The sequence below is a fragment of the Lucilia cuprina genome, chromosome 3 (assembly GCF_022045245.1).
Source record: "Lucilia cuprina isolate Lc7/37 chromosome 3, ASM2204524v1, whole genome shotgun sequence".
Lineage (NCBI taxonomy): Eukaryota > Metazoa > Arthropoda > Insecta > Diptera > Calliphoridae > Lucilia > Lucilia cuprina.
In genome coordinates this window covers 12,570,978-12,586,186 of record NC_060951.1, presented here as the reverse complement: position 1 = coordinate 12,586,186, position 15,209 = coordinate 12,570,978, and the positions used below count along the sequence as shown (strand labels likewise).

The 15,209-nt window shown below is 30.8% G+C and overlaps 2 protein-coding genes across 3 annotated transcripts in view; one reads left to right on the top strand and one right to left on the bottom strand.

Annotated features, from left to right (window-relative positions):
• The window catches only part of LOC111681498 (serine/threonine-protein kinase par-1), a 10,992-nt gene extending 7,790 nt beyond the window's left edge, over nucleotides 1-3,202 (top strand). The window contains exons 13-14 of the mRNA XM_046946381.1: nucleotides 236-1,259; nucleotides 1,343-3,202. Of these exons, the coding sequence (XP_046802337.1) occupies nucleotides 236-1,259; nucleotides 1,343-1,630 (1,312 nt within the window). The 3' untranslated portion in view covers nucleotides 1,631-3,202. The remainder of the gene's footprint in view (nucleotides 1-235; nucleotides 1,260-1,342) is intronic.
• A 2,057-nt stretch (nucleotides 3,203-5,259) lies between these two features.
• Nucleotides 5,260-10,573, bottom strand: LOC111681493 (G-protein coupled receptor moody). Of its 2 annotated transcripts, none has more exons than XM_046947238.1 (6): nucleotides 10,057-10,573; nucleotides 7,491-7,675; nucleotides 7,180-7,418; nucleotides 6,593-7,115; nucleotides 5,916-5,992; nucleotides 5,260-5,852 (listed from the first exon to the last, which is right to left on the bottom strand). In XM_046947238.1, the coding sequence occupies exons 2-6, from the start codon at nucleotides 7,647-7,649 to the stop codon at nucleotides 5,453-5,455; spliced, it is 1,398 nt and encodes a 465-aa protein (XP_046803194.1). In that variant the 5' UTR covers nucleotides 7,650-7,675; nucleotides 10,057-10,573; the 3' UTR covers nucleotides 5,260-5,452. The 2 variants fall into 2 exon arrangements, with proteins under 2 accessions (XP_046803194.1, XP_046803193.1); XM_046947237.1 differs by having other exon boundaries at nucleotides 10,023-10,572.
• Between the last annotated feature and the right edge of the window lie 4,636 nt (nucleotides 10,574-15,209).

Below are 15,209 nucleotides of genomic sequence, written 5' to 3'. Positions count from 1 at the left end.
GGATCCAGAATATATATACTTTATAGGGTCGGAAAATTATATTATAGAAATTACAAACGGAATGACAAACTTATTATACCCTTCTCACGAAGGTGAAGGGTATAAAAAGAAACATGTATTTTCATTATTCATACAGAACGTTGACCAACAATCAAATTTTGATCAAATAATTTTTGGAAGTATATTTTTGCGTATAAAAGTATGTTTATAATGAATTTCTCATATAACCTATTAGGGAAGGACGTCGTGCTAGTGATGGCTTAGTAGCCCAAGGCATTGTAAGTGCTGCAGGTCCTCTACACAATGGGACAGCATATGGTAGTTATCGCTACGACACCCATAAACGCAATGGTTGGCTCGAACTACAACAATTGCAAAGGGAAGCTCACACCCTTAAATCTAAGTACAGATCAAATATGCCATTGGATGAATTTAACAATTGTCAATTTCAACATAGTCAATTCTATACACTGTCAAACAGAATACCTGTGGAATTTCATCAGCCATATGCGCCGCATTTGGTGCGTGCTATGGAAAATATGGAGAATTTTCCGGACAAAAATGGTACAATACATCCGTCATTGTATCATTACTTGCGTTTGGATGCAGCCAATGCCACATATGCTGGCAGTATGCCTAGAGCTCATCATGAAGGTTTACTCTATAGTCAGCTGAATGCAGCTGCCATGTTGCCCATGCAAAAACCACCCCTGCAGCAACAACTACTTCAGCATAGATTGCTGCAACAAAAACGGCAGCTATTTCAAAAACAATATGCTTTGGAGTCGCATCTTGCGCGACCACATCACATGCTTAGGGAGCATGGCTACAAGTTAAGTCCTCATCCACATGCTGTGCCTATAACACCGACATCTACACCACCGCCTCAAACCATGCCACATCCCGATGAACTAATGGAGTTGCATATGCTTGAACGCAGTGGCAAATTGCATCACAACTCATTGGCACCATTAGCAGCTTACTCCAACAATCATCATGCCGCCATTAATAATCATTACATGAAAACAACATACATTAAACAGCAATCGGCCGATGTGGCTGTGCTACCCATGACCCGAAGCAGAAGTCCTAATATAAGTCGACATGCTTCGGAAACTTGGAATTCCTTAAGTGCAGCGACCATAGTGCACAAGAAAATGTCGCCGGTGAAACTGGAGAATGGAACAGCAAATCGTGGATCAGCATCAACGCCAACATCTGCGCTAGCACCACCACCACCGACACCACATGCATACCATGTAATTGTTAATCCGTCATACGTTATATTTCGAAATTATTAATTGGACAACTGTATGTTTCTCTTTCTTTCTCTTTCATGCAGCCAACATCTTCATCAAACTCATTGACATTAGCCTCAACTCCACCGCCACATCCTACTTCATCTCTAACACTCTCATCACCACCTGCCACACCATCAACGTCTCTGGCACCAACAGTTTCCTCGCTGTCACTGACAAAGCAATCATCTTCCAACTCATCCTCGTCATCATCCTCATCTTCATCATGCACAACAGCAACAAATTTATATACACCGAATTGGCAGACTGTCATTAAACCGCTTAGCGAAAGTCCTATATTAGAAATGGCCGAGCACATGGAATCCGTTTAAGAGCACATACCGCATCCTATATACTCTCTATCTATCTCGCTCTTTCTTTTTTCTCACCTCCTCAATTTTTTCCTACTATACTCCTACTGCATCGTAAATCAATTATTAATTTATTTTATTTTTTTTTATAAAGTAATATTTAAATTATTAATTAGTTAACAACAACGACAACAACTCTCAATTAGTGTTTACTCTAGTGTTTTAAATTTAATTATTAAATTTAAATTTTTATTGACAAATTGTTGGATATGATCACTCACAGATTGATGATCTCTTGTTTGAAAACTAGTTCTTTGTAAAATTTATTTGGTGACGTTTAATTGACAACACTAGTTAGAACACAACATAAATTTATTCATAATTGTTTATGTATTATTATTACTACAACAATTTACATTAACTACACATACATATACAAACAAACATATATTATTCATAAAATAAATAATATATTTACATATAAATACATAGATAAAACAAATAGTCTAAACATTTTCATCCATAAATTAATATATTATATACATTTGTTATACATATGTATGTATAAACTATATATAAAAATATATAACAAAAATACTGAGATAAAATGATCAGTCAATAATATAATTTAATGTACAATAACATATACTTCATACAGAAATACTTATTTAATCTTAAAGCGAACCGATTAGAAATAATGACTATACAACACTAACTGCAACAAGATTATTGCCACCTGTTGCTGAGTTCTTTTCCGATCGAGTTAGGAAATACATATTTCCTTTCATTCCTTTCTTTGGTAAAGTTACTGAATTTTTGTTCAGAACGAAACGTTGTTTGGTTTTTTATTTGGAATTTTACAATATTTTGTGAATCGGAATCTGATGATGGGAAAGTGTTCGAATAAGCTCGAAATAAGTATTTTATGGAAAGAGTTACAAATCTCAAAAATCTAAGTGGAAATTTCTGATATATAATTGAACATTTCTTCAAGTGAATTAGAAATAACAGATATACAATTAGAAATAATCTTAGTAAAATTTTTATTATGAAAAGTCTAAAAGTAAAGTGGAAAGAATGATAAAAAGCAGATTTTAAAATTTTCAATGCATTTTTAAAATCAGCATCAAATTAGTTTTGTAGAAATTTGGATTTTTTGAATTTGCCCTGGAATTCAAAATCGTGATTTTGATGTAAAAATATTCCATTACATTTTACCATATTGCTGTCAAAATATGGATTCTGTGACAAAAATTTGAAAGATTGTATGTAAAACTAAGTAGGAAACTTATATAGAAGTTAATATATATTCAGAATAACACAATGGCACAATAGTTGGATGGGGGCAAGGTCTAAACTATAAGTTAGGCAAAATTTTCCAAACACTTTTTTCAAAAATGTTTTTAACAGTTATTATGTGTTATCATGATTAGGCTGTATATTGTGGGTTACTGTTATTGCCCATATGAATTGCCTTGATGATCTGACTAGATAATATGTCATACATACCAAATACAGACGTTTTCTTTAGAGCTTTGATATCGATTCGAATGGTTGATACATGCTTTCTCTGGTGGACTAGTAAGATGTTAGGGTCTATTATTGGTTGGTCACATAATCAATCAATGTTCTTTAATCCAGCTTCACACGACCACACAAGTAAATGATCTGTAAACATTTTTTGTATAAGGGTACGAATGGGATTCTTTTACACATTGAGAGAAAATACGAATGAAAAATTTGACAATCGTAAAAAAAAAATAAATGATTCAGAAAACAACCTAGTTGCATTAGATCAGTGAAACAGCTGTTTTTATTTTACTTTGTTATTGTTTTATACCAATCGTGTAAACTCGAAAATATATAAATCATACGATTTTTTCTCTTTTTTGTTATACGAATGGAATTTCATTTTACTTTTTCATTCGACTTTACGTACGTCAAGTGTAATCGTGTAACTGCCGGTCCACACTAGGAAACTTTTAATTTTCCGTGAGAGAGAATGAAAACGAATATAATTTATCTCTTTCGCGGTACAAAGTTTCCCGTACACGGAAACTTGGTTTGTTTTGTTATTCTTCTTATTCGTACAACAACAAATCAATGCAATTAAGACCTAGTTCACACTGGGAAACTTTTGTTGAGAAACTTTTGATTTTGTGTGTGAGAAAAAGAGATGGTTGATATATTATTCTCTTTCTCTCACACGGAAAAATTAAAAGTTTCCTAGTGTGAACCAGGTCTAGTAGTTTATGAAACAAAAGTTTGTTATGTGTGGACATTAAGGATACTTTAAAAGAGAATTAAGAAAAAGTTTCTCAACAAAAGTTTCCTAGTGTGGACCAGGTCTAAAGAGGCCTTTTAGAGTTACTTTTTGTAAATGACGCTTTGTTGGATGGATATTCTCTTTGATCGGACCCATAAGGCCATGGTTGTACGTCAGCATTTTACATCTTTAACTCTTCATTTAGATGATCATAATCGTAGCTACAATAATTGATTTAACGATTTAGAAATGATCTTGTTAGTATTGTTGCTAAAAGCGTTAGATATTTCCTATATACATCTTTATATATCATAAATCCATTAGACATCTTTTGTTTAGCTATAATATAAAATTTCAAATATTTAACGAGAATTTAAAATGGTCTCGGTCTTGTAATTGACATAATAAAATTAATATTAAAGATTTTTACAAATTATATACATATTATCTCATATAAAAACAAATAAAGAACAGGATATAGGTTAAAAAATGGACAATTTAATACATTCCTAAAAATGGATCTCCTGCGACAATTATTTGATCTCATACAATCTAGGTCGTGTTGTTGTGGCATCATTTAAATCGGTTACTATAACAACATATAGAAATTCTAAAGAATAATACAAACATAAGTAGATACATAGTACATATTATACTATATAAATCATCTACATACGAACATATACACATACATACATACATTGAAACATATACAAAATAAATATTTAGATATAAAATATCAAATCGGATTGCAATTATATTACAATAATAAATAAAAATTCTTAAAAAAATTAAATAGATTTTTTTGATTTTTGGAAATTCTATATAGTCTAGTATTAATTATTAATACTAATTAATTAATATTATTATTAATAATATAAATTATAATACATATTGATAACAATAATATTTCTCCCTAGTTGTGTTACTAAATTATAGTTAAATTTGTTTAGTAATAAAAAGAAAAGTAAAACGAAAACAATAATCTTATTATATTGAATATTTAAAATATTGAAAAAAGCAAAAAGTAAAATAAAAAGATTTATTAATAAAGAAAAAATAATAATTAATAAAAATTATAAAAAACAAATATCAATTATTCAAATGCATTTATACAACTTAAAACTAATGGTAATTAAAGAAAAATAAAAATAATAATAAATATCAATTGTTCATAAAAATTTAAAAATGTCCTTAAGAAATTTATTTGTCCACGGTACGCCTAAGGGAAGTTATTCTCAACATGAAGACTGCAACATTAAAAGAATATTGCAAATCTTTTAATGCTAACTTTTCAAGTTGGACTGGGAACTAAAAAGAATGTAAACTATATAAATCTTACTAAAGATCAATGCAGAACTTCATTTAAATATCGAATCCGCAATATAAATACACAATTTTATTCATTACTAGTTCTAAGTTCATTAAAAACAATAATACTTTTATTAGGTGATCAAATATTGTACAAATACATAATGTTTACACGTAAGTTTATGTCAGCCATTGATAAAACGGCCCTAAACTTTTAGCAGGTTTTTCATACTACATTTTCGGCTTATGAAGTATGAAGAAATAAATTATATCTTTGGAACACGCTTAAAATCTTTTTGATTTGAGGTTTTACATCGGCATCTTAGTAGATTCCAGTAGGCCTGACGATATTCCGACGACATAAGAACATAAATTATGGGATTAATGCAAGTTGTCAAATAGACCAGTAGATAACCGCTAATATTGAAAATATGATTATCATTGGCTCCTTTCCAAATTTTAGTCAATGTTATGGGCAAATAGCAAATGACAAACGATACAAATATCACTAGTATCATTTTCAAGAGCCTACGATCTTTTATACTCATACGTCCTGGATATATTGCCGAAGCATTCGATGTATTGCCCATTGAAACATAATGATTTTTACGAGGACTAAAACGTGTAAAGGATGTTTTAATGGAAGTTTTGATGGGATTTTGGCGTCTGCAAATAGAAATAAAATGGCGTTAAGAAGATCTTTCAATTGAAGAAACTTTTGTAACTTACGTAGATGAATTCTGATTTGCAGCTGTTGAATTTTTACTGTTAGAATTACTTAGGGGTTGAGTAGATTTCGTTGTGTCCTGAAATAATAATAAAATAAATTTTCTTGTTTAATCATTGGGGAAATAAATAATTAAATAGTTTTTTGCAAATTATAATTAAGTTCCGGTTTTTCTTCATTCAGCAGGGATTTTCGAATAAGTAGGTACTTTTGTAAAACTTTAGAAAGGCAATCGTTACTTATATATACGTATAAGTTGCAAGACGGGACTCTCCGCCAAGCACCTTTTGTCTCTAGTCATCAATTAACTGTTATTCAGAATTCTGTAAGACATTGGTCCATTAGATCAAGAGTAAATCCCCGTGTTAATCTTTTATTACACGATGGGCTTTAAAGTAGAACACAAGACAGGTTAAGGGATCTACGTGTAAAACTAGGGAACCGAAAGATACTCGTTTTTGAAGAGAATATAACGCCAAAAGTTAACATATTTTCCAGAAAATAATTAGAGCAATATTTGCGAATAAGGGTTAGTTATTAAAAAAGGAAGAGAGCTATAGAAAGTTAACAAAATCGAGAGTAGTGACTGTAATGAGGGAATCTTTCTCGTCTTGCTCTCGTTTGTTATCTTAACTTTTTAAGACTGAAAAATTCTATCATTTATACTTAATATACTCACATTTGTTAAACTGGAAGATATATTTGATTTCTCTTCTGCCTTAGGACTTATTTTCTCATATGATATTGGCAAATTATCCAAAGAATAGTTATCATCTATGAATTGTATATCGTCGGTAACAGTGAAGGCTTTTAGATCCAAATAACCGTCACCACCACCAGCATCTACTACTTTGTTATTCGATTTAACATTCTCTTGATCTGTGTCACTTCGATTCGCTTCGGCTCCTTTAACTGCTATGGGCTTTGATGCCGGTTCTCTGGAACGGAAAGCTGCCTTGCGAACCAAATAAAATATACGAGCATAACAAAATACAATACATAAACAAGGCACCATAAATGCCAGCACAAATAGAAATTCCTTGGGTGAACGATCGTTGTGATCGTGTAGTATAGAACATGAACCAATTTCAGTGTCCAAACCAAATTTTCCCCAAATACCACGCCATGTTGGAATCATAATTGAAAAAGACAATAACCATGTACCAACCACCATTAAAGCCAAATAACGATGTTGATAAATCCTGTTGAACAATAAGCGATCAAATATATGCTTTTATCGTATAAAAACAATAGTTAATAATTTACCTTGTATAATGTCTGGGATGGGCGATAATAACATAACGATTAATGGTTATCAAGGATACAGTAAAAAGTGACACCGCTAATAGTCCATAGCGCAATAAGGGAAATAAACGACACAATAAATCCCCATGTATCCATGAACGTCTCAAGAATGTAGATGCTGCCAAAGGCAAATTGAAGCAACCAAATAATAAATCGGAAATTGATAGGTTTATTATAAATACAGCTGTGGAATTGCGGTTCTGAAATGTGAAAATAAATTTATATTAAAATGGCAACACTTGTTAATGTACTCAATTTTTAACTAATCGCACCTGTTTCCCTCGCGATAGAGCAACTATAGTTAAAATATTGCCCGGCACACCGATGACGACAAATACGATACATGCTATAGCTGCAAAATTTAATAGTTCATCGGAATAACCTTGAAAAAGTTCATTTGGAATTTTGTTTGTTGAAATACTGTTCGGCATTTTGAAGAGGATTTTGTCAAAGAATTCTAAAACAAATAAAGTTAATTAAAAAATTTTTACATAAGTCATTTTTAATGCAAGAAATTGACACATAGACTACATACATCTCTAGACTCATAAAATAATATTGGTAAAGCGATAAATGTCGACTAGAATATAACTCTCTATCAGATTTTATAGGACTATTAAGATTTTTTCTTCAAAAAGCGCTACAAGGCTCTTAAATCTCCTAATATTTGATTATCTTGCAATCAAACCAAAATTTAGTTAAGACAAATTCTTTTCGAAAATAATAAGTCACAAATTAAATTCTGTTAATAAAATTTTTATTTAATTTTGTATATGTACTAGGTATCAATGAACTAGATCATAGATCAAACAAATGGACTTGTATAGTAACAAGTCCATAATATAGAAAAATAATGTAATTTTAATGTCGTGGAGATACTGCAGTATTTTTTGTAGATATCAAAAAGTGCAATAGTACTGAATTTCCCATCCCTGATACATCTAACAAATAACTCATAACTGCAGTCAATGAACTCTAGAAGTACGCAAATAAGTTCGTTTGCATTTAGAGGAACAGTCCCTAAATTATCATTACGATACAGCACAGTGTGGAACTACGATTAATAGACTCCTAAGTACTTTAACCAATAGATGATTTAAACCTATCACTTACGACATGAGCAATAATCTAAATTAGTTTTGCAGGAGAGCTTTGAAAGCCCCAAGCACAGATTCAAAATCTTTCTTTTGACAATATCGGAAACAATATCGCAAATATCAAAAGGAGGATAAGACTAAAAAAGTATATCGATGTTGTGTGCTATGTAGCAGAACCATAGGCACGAAATGGGATCTTAGTCCGATTAAAAAATACTGGAATTATAAAAGCGTAATTATTTATGTTGAACAAAGATTCAGAAACTTTGTTAGACTTTTCGGCAGTAATTCTGATTTGAACCGGTTGCAACACACGTCAACTATGTGTAATGGACCTATTATACTTTAAGACTCAAATATCAGAAGTGTCTGAAGAAATTTATATCGAAAATATGAATTGTCGGCAACTGTAAGACGTTGATGCCAGTTAGGAGATTGTTGTCACAAAGAAAGTAAGAACAAAACCCTCGCTGTCATCTGCTATTACACAAATAATTGTGGAAGACAAAGAAGATGTAGGGGTTTTAATTGATTACCAGCGATTTTCCGAAATCAGGCCATAAAGTTAAATCTAAGACCGTATTGGATTACAACTGAAATGTTTTTCAATGATTAGCTCTGCATTATTTAGGTGCAAAATAGAATATTGTGGTCATAAATAATATAAGAACAAAACCTCCGCTGTCATCTGCTGTTAAAAAGATTCTGATGAATCTAAACTGAATGACCTATGGGGCCTCCAATGATCACCAGTACAATCACGAGATGTGTAAAATGGATTTTCCGACAGCAAAGTGATAAAAACGTATTGGATTATAACTGAATAGCATTCCAATGGTTAGTTCTGCATAATATAGCTGCCAGGTATGAACAAAACCCCCGCTGTCATCTGCTGTTACACAAATAATTCTGAACTGGGAGACAATATAAGTCTAGGGTTCTCCATTGATCCCCGTACTATTACGGGATGTGTAAAATTATGTGATAATATTAAATCTGAGACCGTATTGGGCTGAATTGTTTGTGAATGGTTAGCCCTGGGCAATATGGGTGCCAAGAATCTCGGGAATAATTGGCATTGAAAGAGCGAATGTACTTTCTTTAAAGGGATGGGAGCTTGAGGAACTTTACCCTTTAAATGTTAAACCCTTCAATGCAACTAAAAACCGCTCAACGATCATTTAGAATAATGGAACAGAATCTCGGGGATAATTGGAAGTGAAAGAGCGAATGTACTCTTGTAAAGGGATGGGAGCTTGAGGAACTTTACTCTTTAAATGTTAAACCCTTCAACGCAACTAAAAGCCGCTCAAACGATTATTTAGAATAATGGAACAGTGGTTAGGACCACTTAAATCCTTTGAGAATAACGTATATAATGGTACTTTTTTATGGGACACACAGCCTTATTGACACATCTATATATAATTGGATGATGAATTCAGACTAAAATACTAGAAAAGATATCTTAAATGAAATACAAATGTCAAAATCACATCAGAATATCTAAGAATAACAAAATAGAAAAACCTTTAGAGCCAAACTATTCGTATAGAAAAATAATTATAATAATAAGTAACAGCCTCATAGTCTGAAGTATATTCTTTGGTCTGAAGTTTTAGTTATTTTAAACAAATGTTGTAGATGCCGTATATATATTTTATAGCCAAATAAATCAAATTATATGTATCTACTATAAACACTTACTAAAATATCTAGATACTCTGGCATGTATACATACTTATTATATACAACACTTTTTCGGATTTTAGAGTATTTTTAACATTAATTAATAATAAAATAAAGATTTTTCTTTTAAACTTATAATTTATGTATTTGGTTTTCGCATTTATGGATAACGAATAAAATTATGCTTTTCTTTAGTTTGTGTAATTTTATTAAGAACCACTGAACATTGAAATTATTTAAATATTTTCATTTTACATTTTACTTTTATAAATTTATAAATATTGCTTTTGTGATTTAAATATTGTTTTTTTTTTGGAATTTGTGTGTGTTTAATAAAAATTATGCACTTTCGTTGTGAATTATTTACAATTCATGCGTTTGATTTATATATTTTTTTGTCGTTTCATAAATAATAATAAAAAATAATCAATCCATATATGTGGATAAAAAAATAATTTTCGTAAAAAATTGATACAAATTTTAAATTAAACTTTTATTATGTAAGCGAGAGAAATGCTACACGTTGCGATCTGGAAAATTTGATTTTTTTTCTTGTTTTTTTTTATATATTAACGCTTGAAACAACTGAATTATACTAAAATAAAATCGAAAGAAATTCGAAAAATAATATAATCATAATACGAGTAAGATGAACAGAAAGGCAAAAAAAAAACACTAAAGAAAAATCAAATAAGAATTTCTGTGTACAACAATTGACTTCATCGGGTAATTTTGAATGAGATTTGTTTACATTTATGTATGTTATTGTTGGTATTGTTGTTGTTATTATTATAGTTGTTGTTATTGTATTATTTAAACAATTTCATCAAGCAAACACCAGAGAAAAAGAATCGTGCTAAAAGTTTGTTCTGAATTTTCCAGTTTGGCTAAATAAAATACACTTTACAGTTGAGAAAATATTTCAAATATTTACACTGAAAGAAAAACAATATAATAAATGGAGTAAACAAATGCTTAGAGCGAAAATACCACAGGCTAATAGATTTATTGATGGATGGATCAAAATTAAGCCATTTTATCAAATTTTCCAGATATTGTGCCATAAAGTTTAAAAATTCCTTTATTGACTATATTTAAGATGCTATAATAGGTCGAAGATTTTAATTAAAAAAATCTGAAAGTTCAATCTAACGACCAAAAAGTAAAGATTATCCCCCATATTCAAAAATGATTAATAAAGTTGTTGATGGTTTATTGTATGGAACCTAAAATAAGCTGAATATGTGGTGGGTATCAAAGGAACCTTAACCACATGCTGTGTACTCATTGGCACGGTCTATGTGTGATCAGCAGACATTAAATCTGTTGCTCCAGCTTGATATTAGTCATACCAGAACTAGTCTTGTTTTCCTCTGTGTCTGCTATCCAAGTGGTACCTTGCCAGCGCGGAATTGACGGCGTCTCAATGAATGTCGTTCAACTGTGTGATTTTAAAGTTAAAATGACTGCTCCAGTGACATCCCAGGAGAAATAATTTCATCAAAATGATATTGTGTTCCTTGGCTATTTACCTTTGTTTCCTTTTGTAGTTAATGTCTTTAGGACCGCATTTTGGCAGTTTTGCATGTTTTGAGAACGACCTGGGCGTTCGCGGTTAACCATTGTCATTCGTTAATATAATCATCCTCTCCTAGTGAAGTTGCGGGGAGTTTAAAGAAGTAGAACTTAATCAATAAAGGCGATAGGCCTTGAGGTACAAATTGTTTAACACTTCGTGTTGTGCTGCATTGAAGATTGAGTGTGGAATAACTGATATTATTCGATAGATCTAGTTCCACTAGGACTGATCTTTCACAGGGTCTCCGCTGCTTTAAGCTTTGTGAGATCTGAGTGGCTATGGCGGTTAATGCTATTATTTTACTGTGCATTTTGAAGAAACCATGTAGATAAAGAGTTGATGGTAATAGCTAGGACCGCGACCGGTAATAGCTAGGATATCGGACTGTATGATTGTCCCTTTGTCGCGTCTTTCACAGGTTAACAATTGGAATCTCTCTTTTTTCAGGCTTCTATCACTGACATGTCCATAGTCAGGTACTCTCCGCTTGCCAAGATGTATTAACATTAGCCTGTGTTATTTATAATATTGTTCTTAAAACATCAAGATGTTAATATTGAAAAATAAGTAAATAATTCTTGCAGTGTATTCTAAAATATTATTAGTTTGTACAGTATATCATAAAATTTAACTTCAATAAAATCAATTTTTTATTTTAATTTCATTTTTAAAAAACAGATCTCAAAATATCGAATGTTTCACCGATATCTTCAGAAGTTGAACAAATGTTGCGAACCTTTATGAATGTGATTTGATTTTTATATGAAGTAATATATTTTTGAAAAGGCAAGAGACAATATGTTTATTAATTTGGAAATGTTACAAGCTAGTGACCAGATTTCGAACCGAAATTCTGGATCTACCAGATTGCAACGAAATTGGCAAACATAGGCTTTAAATAGTCATATTAAAGGCGATCATTCCAATAAACTGTATTTATATTTTCACTTAATTTTTCATTAAACACTAGATACTTTTGTGTTATACTGTTGATATATTTTGGTATTTGAATAAATAGTTTAATGATTTTTTCTTATTTTTTTATAACAATAGAAAATTGTTGTTGTTATTGTTTGAAATGTATGTACGTGTATATATATTGTGGAAATAAACATATATACATACTTATATTTTTAGTAAAACATACAACAAAAATTGTATAAATATACGTATACACATGTGTATTTATAGGAAAAATAAGCTGTACGCACGTAATCAATTAAATTGTGTTAAAACTCAATGATTTAGTAAATTAATTTTTTATCCAAATCTTTAATAGTTAATGATGCAGTTTTTTATACAATTTATCTGAAATGCAAGCAAAGTCTTTCGATCAAAGTGTTTTTTTTCTTTTTGGGAATAGCAGAACATTAAACGAATGAGTAAATTGTTTATCTAGTTGTGGCTATTTATAAAAAATACATAAGTTTAAAGATGAAAAAGAATAAGCACCATTTTATCTAAATTCGTAATAAAATTGTCACAAGCGCAGCTCTAGTTCTCTTCTGTATTTCAATTATTGATCTTCTTTTACTAGAGCGCGAAGAAATATGGCAGAAGGTAATAGTAAATCCGAACAGTGAATTTAACACTCAAAGTATTGGAAATATAAATGATATAACAAAAATAATCTAATCCGAAAATGGCAAGAAAGATGGGAAGCAATCGTGAGGCCTTTATTTGAAGGAGGCTTCGTAGATAGATAGATAGATAGATAGATAGATAGATAGATAGATAGATAGATAGATAGATAGATAGATAGATAGATAGATAGATAGATAGATAGATAGATAGATAGATAGATAGATAGATAGATAGATAGATAGAGGTATTTGAATTTCTTTCGCTTTCCTTACAAAAGATTTTTTCATCAGTTAGCTTCACGGTAGTGAAATTTAATTAACAAATAATTTCGGCAATGTACTTCTAAAAATTAGAAAATATAAAATGTAAACATACAAACAGGCTTTTAAATCCCAACAGAATACCTATTAATTAATTAGTATCAATTATTTAATACATGTTAAAGAAAAAGAAATTAAATGTCAGGGAATTAAAAAATATACATATATTTATTTGTTAAAAAAAACAGAAGCACTGAAATAACAAAAAATGTTTAATAATAAAAAATGTATTTTTATAATAAAAGAAAATCATTATCTACTTTTAAAATCTTTAAATACGTAAGAGTCACTGTATTTTTTTTCCATCCCATTGTCAGTTGGGTATAACAACATTTGTAAAATAATTGTTACTAGTTGTGATTAATGATCAATTTTCCATAACGATTTCTTATTGAAAACAAAAATCAACTAAAAATGAAATTGTCATAACTGCCAACAGTCTAGATCGGAATTGAGAGAAATGAGAAAAAGAACCCGTAAATACTAGTACATATTTGAAACTTTTATTTTCATTATTATGTCCACTAAAATGAGTATTAGAGAGATTTTTAAAAAAATTATGCTGGTGTTCAGCCAAATCGCCGGTTAAACAGTATTTTGGTCTATAGAGGGGAGATATTTTAATTGTTTCACTCTTTATTGTCTTAATAGCCTGTGAATGTGTGCGTTTGATTTTGATCATGTTTTGTTATTATTTTTTTTTATTGATATAAAAATAAATACAAAAATCCAGCAGCAGCAGCAGCAACAACTGTGACTGTGGATGGTTTATTAGTTGGTTGGTTGGATGGTTGCATTAGTAATATGATTTTACCAACAAAACAATAACAAACACATGGAAATAATACTCAGAACACAACAATTGAGTTTACGGTACGAATGGGAGTGTAAACTAAACAAATACTTTTAATTAAATGTACGAGTACGAGTATTGAGTTTAACAACAACGAAGATAATGATAACAATGATTTCAATTCGAATTAGAACACAATTGCAACGACGAAGCGATGAATGCTTGCATTTTGTGTGATTAGATTGAATCCATTTATGATTATTCCACATAGAATATCGTAGAGGTTAAAAAAAAAACAAAAAAAAAATTGTTGTTTAATGCAATTCAAGGGGACCATAGGATCGAAATGGGGTACAATTAAACAATTCTGACTTACGCTGCTGTAAAAAGGACTTCTAAACACCAAAAATATCACTATAGGAATTGGTGTCATAACCACTTTGTCATTTAAACTTGTGGAAATTAACAACAATATTTCCAATATTCTTGCATTCGAAAAATATTAAGATACGACACATCACTCACAAAGAAGAATAGCGCAAATCCGGTTACGGAACACATCATCCATATACACACAAACACCAAAGGTTCTCAATGGCATAACGCTCGCTCGATTTCCCTAAACTTTTAGACTCCCAGATAAAAGCAAAATATAACCCCAAACAACTGCAGATATCAGTTATTACACGAGTGGCTCTAAAATGGAAAACAAAACTGGTCAGGGAATCTGCATTGAAAATCCGTGTACCTAACACATTGAAAGGTTATACACAATCATCGGACGTGCCTGATCGTATACCAGACACAGAATATGTCGGAAACTTTTAAACGCTGATCCCAGATAGAATGTCTTGGTCAAGCTGGGGTTCTATATTGATGATCCAGAATCAGAAATATACCACCGTTTACCAAATCATAACACATATGGC

What these genes read in the sequence shown, in the direction of transcription:
- LOC111681493 (XM_046947238.1), bottom strand. Translation starts at nt 7,649, where the DNA reads ATGCCGAACAGTATTTCAACAAACAAAATTCCAAATGAACTTTTTCAA. An exon ending in CTCTATCGCGAGGGAAACAG is followed by an intron (nt 7,419 to 7,490) that starts GTGCGATTAGTT and finishes TTCACATTTCAG; the next exon opens with AACCGCAATTCCACAGCTGT. An exon ending in CATCCCAGACATTATACAAG is followed by an intron (nt 7,116 to 7,179) that starts GTAAATTATTAA and finishes ATTGTTCAACAG; the next exon opens with GATTTATCAACATCGTTATT.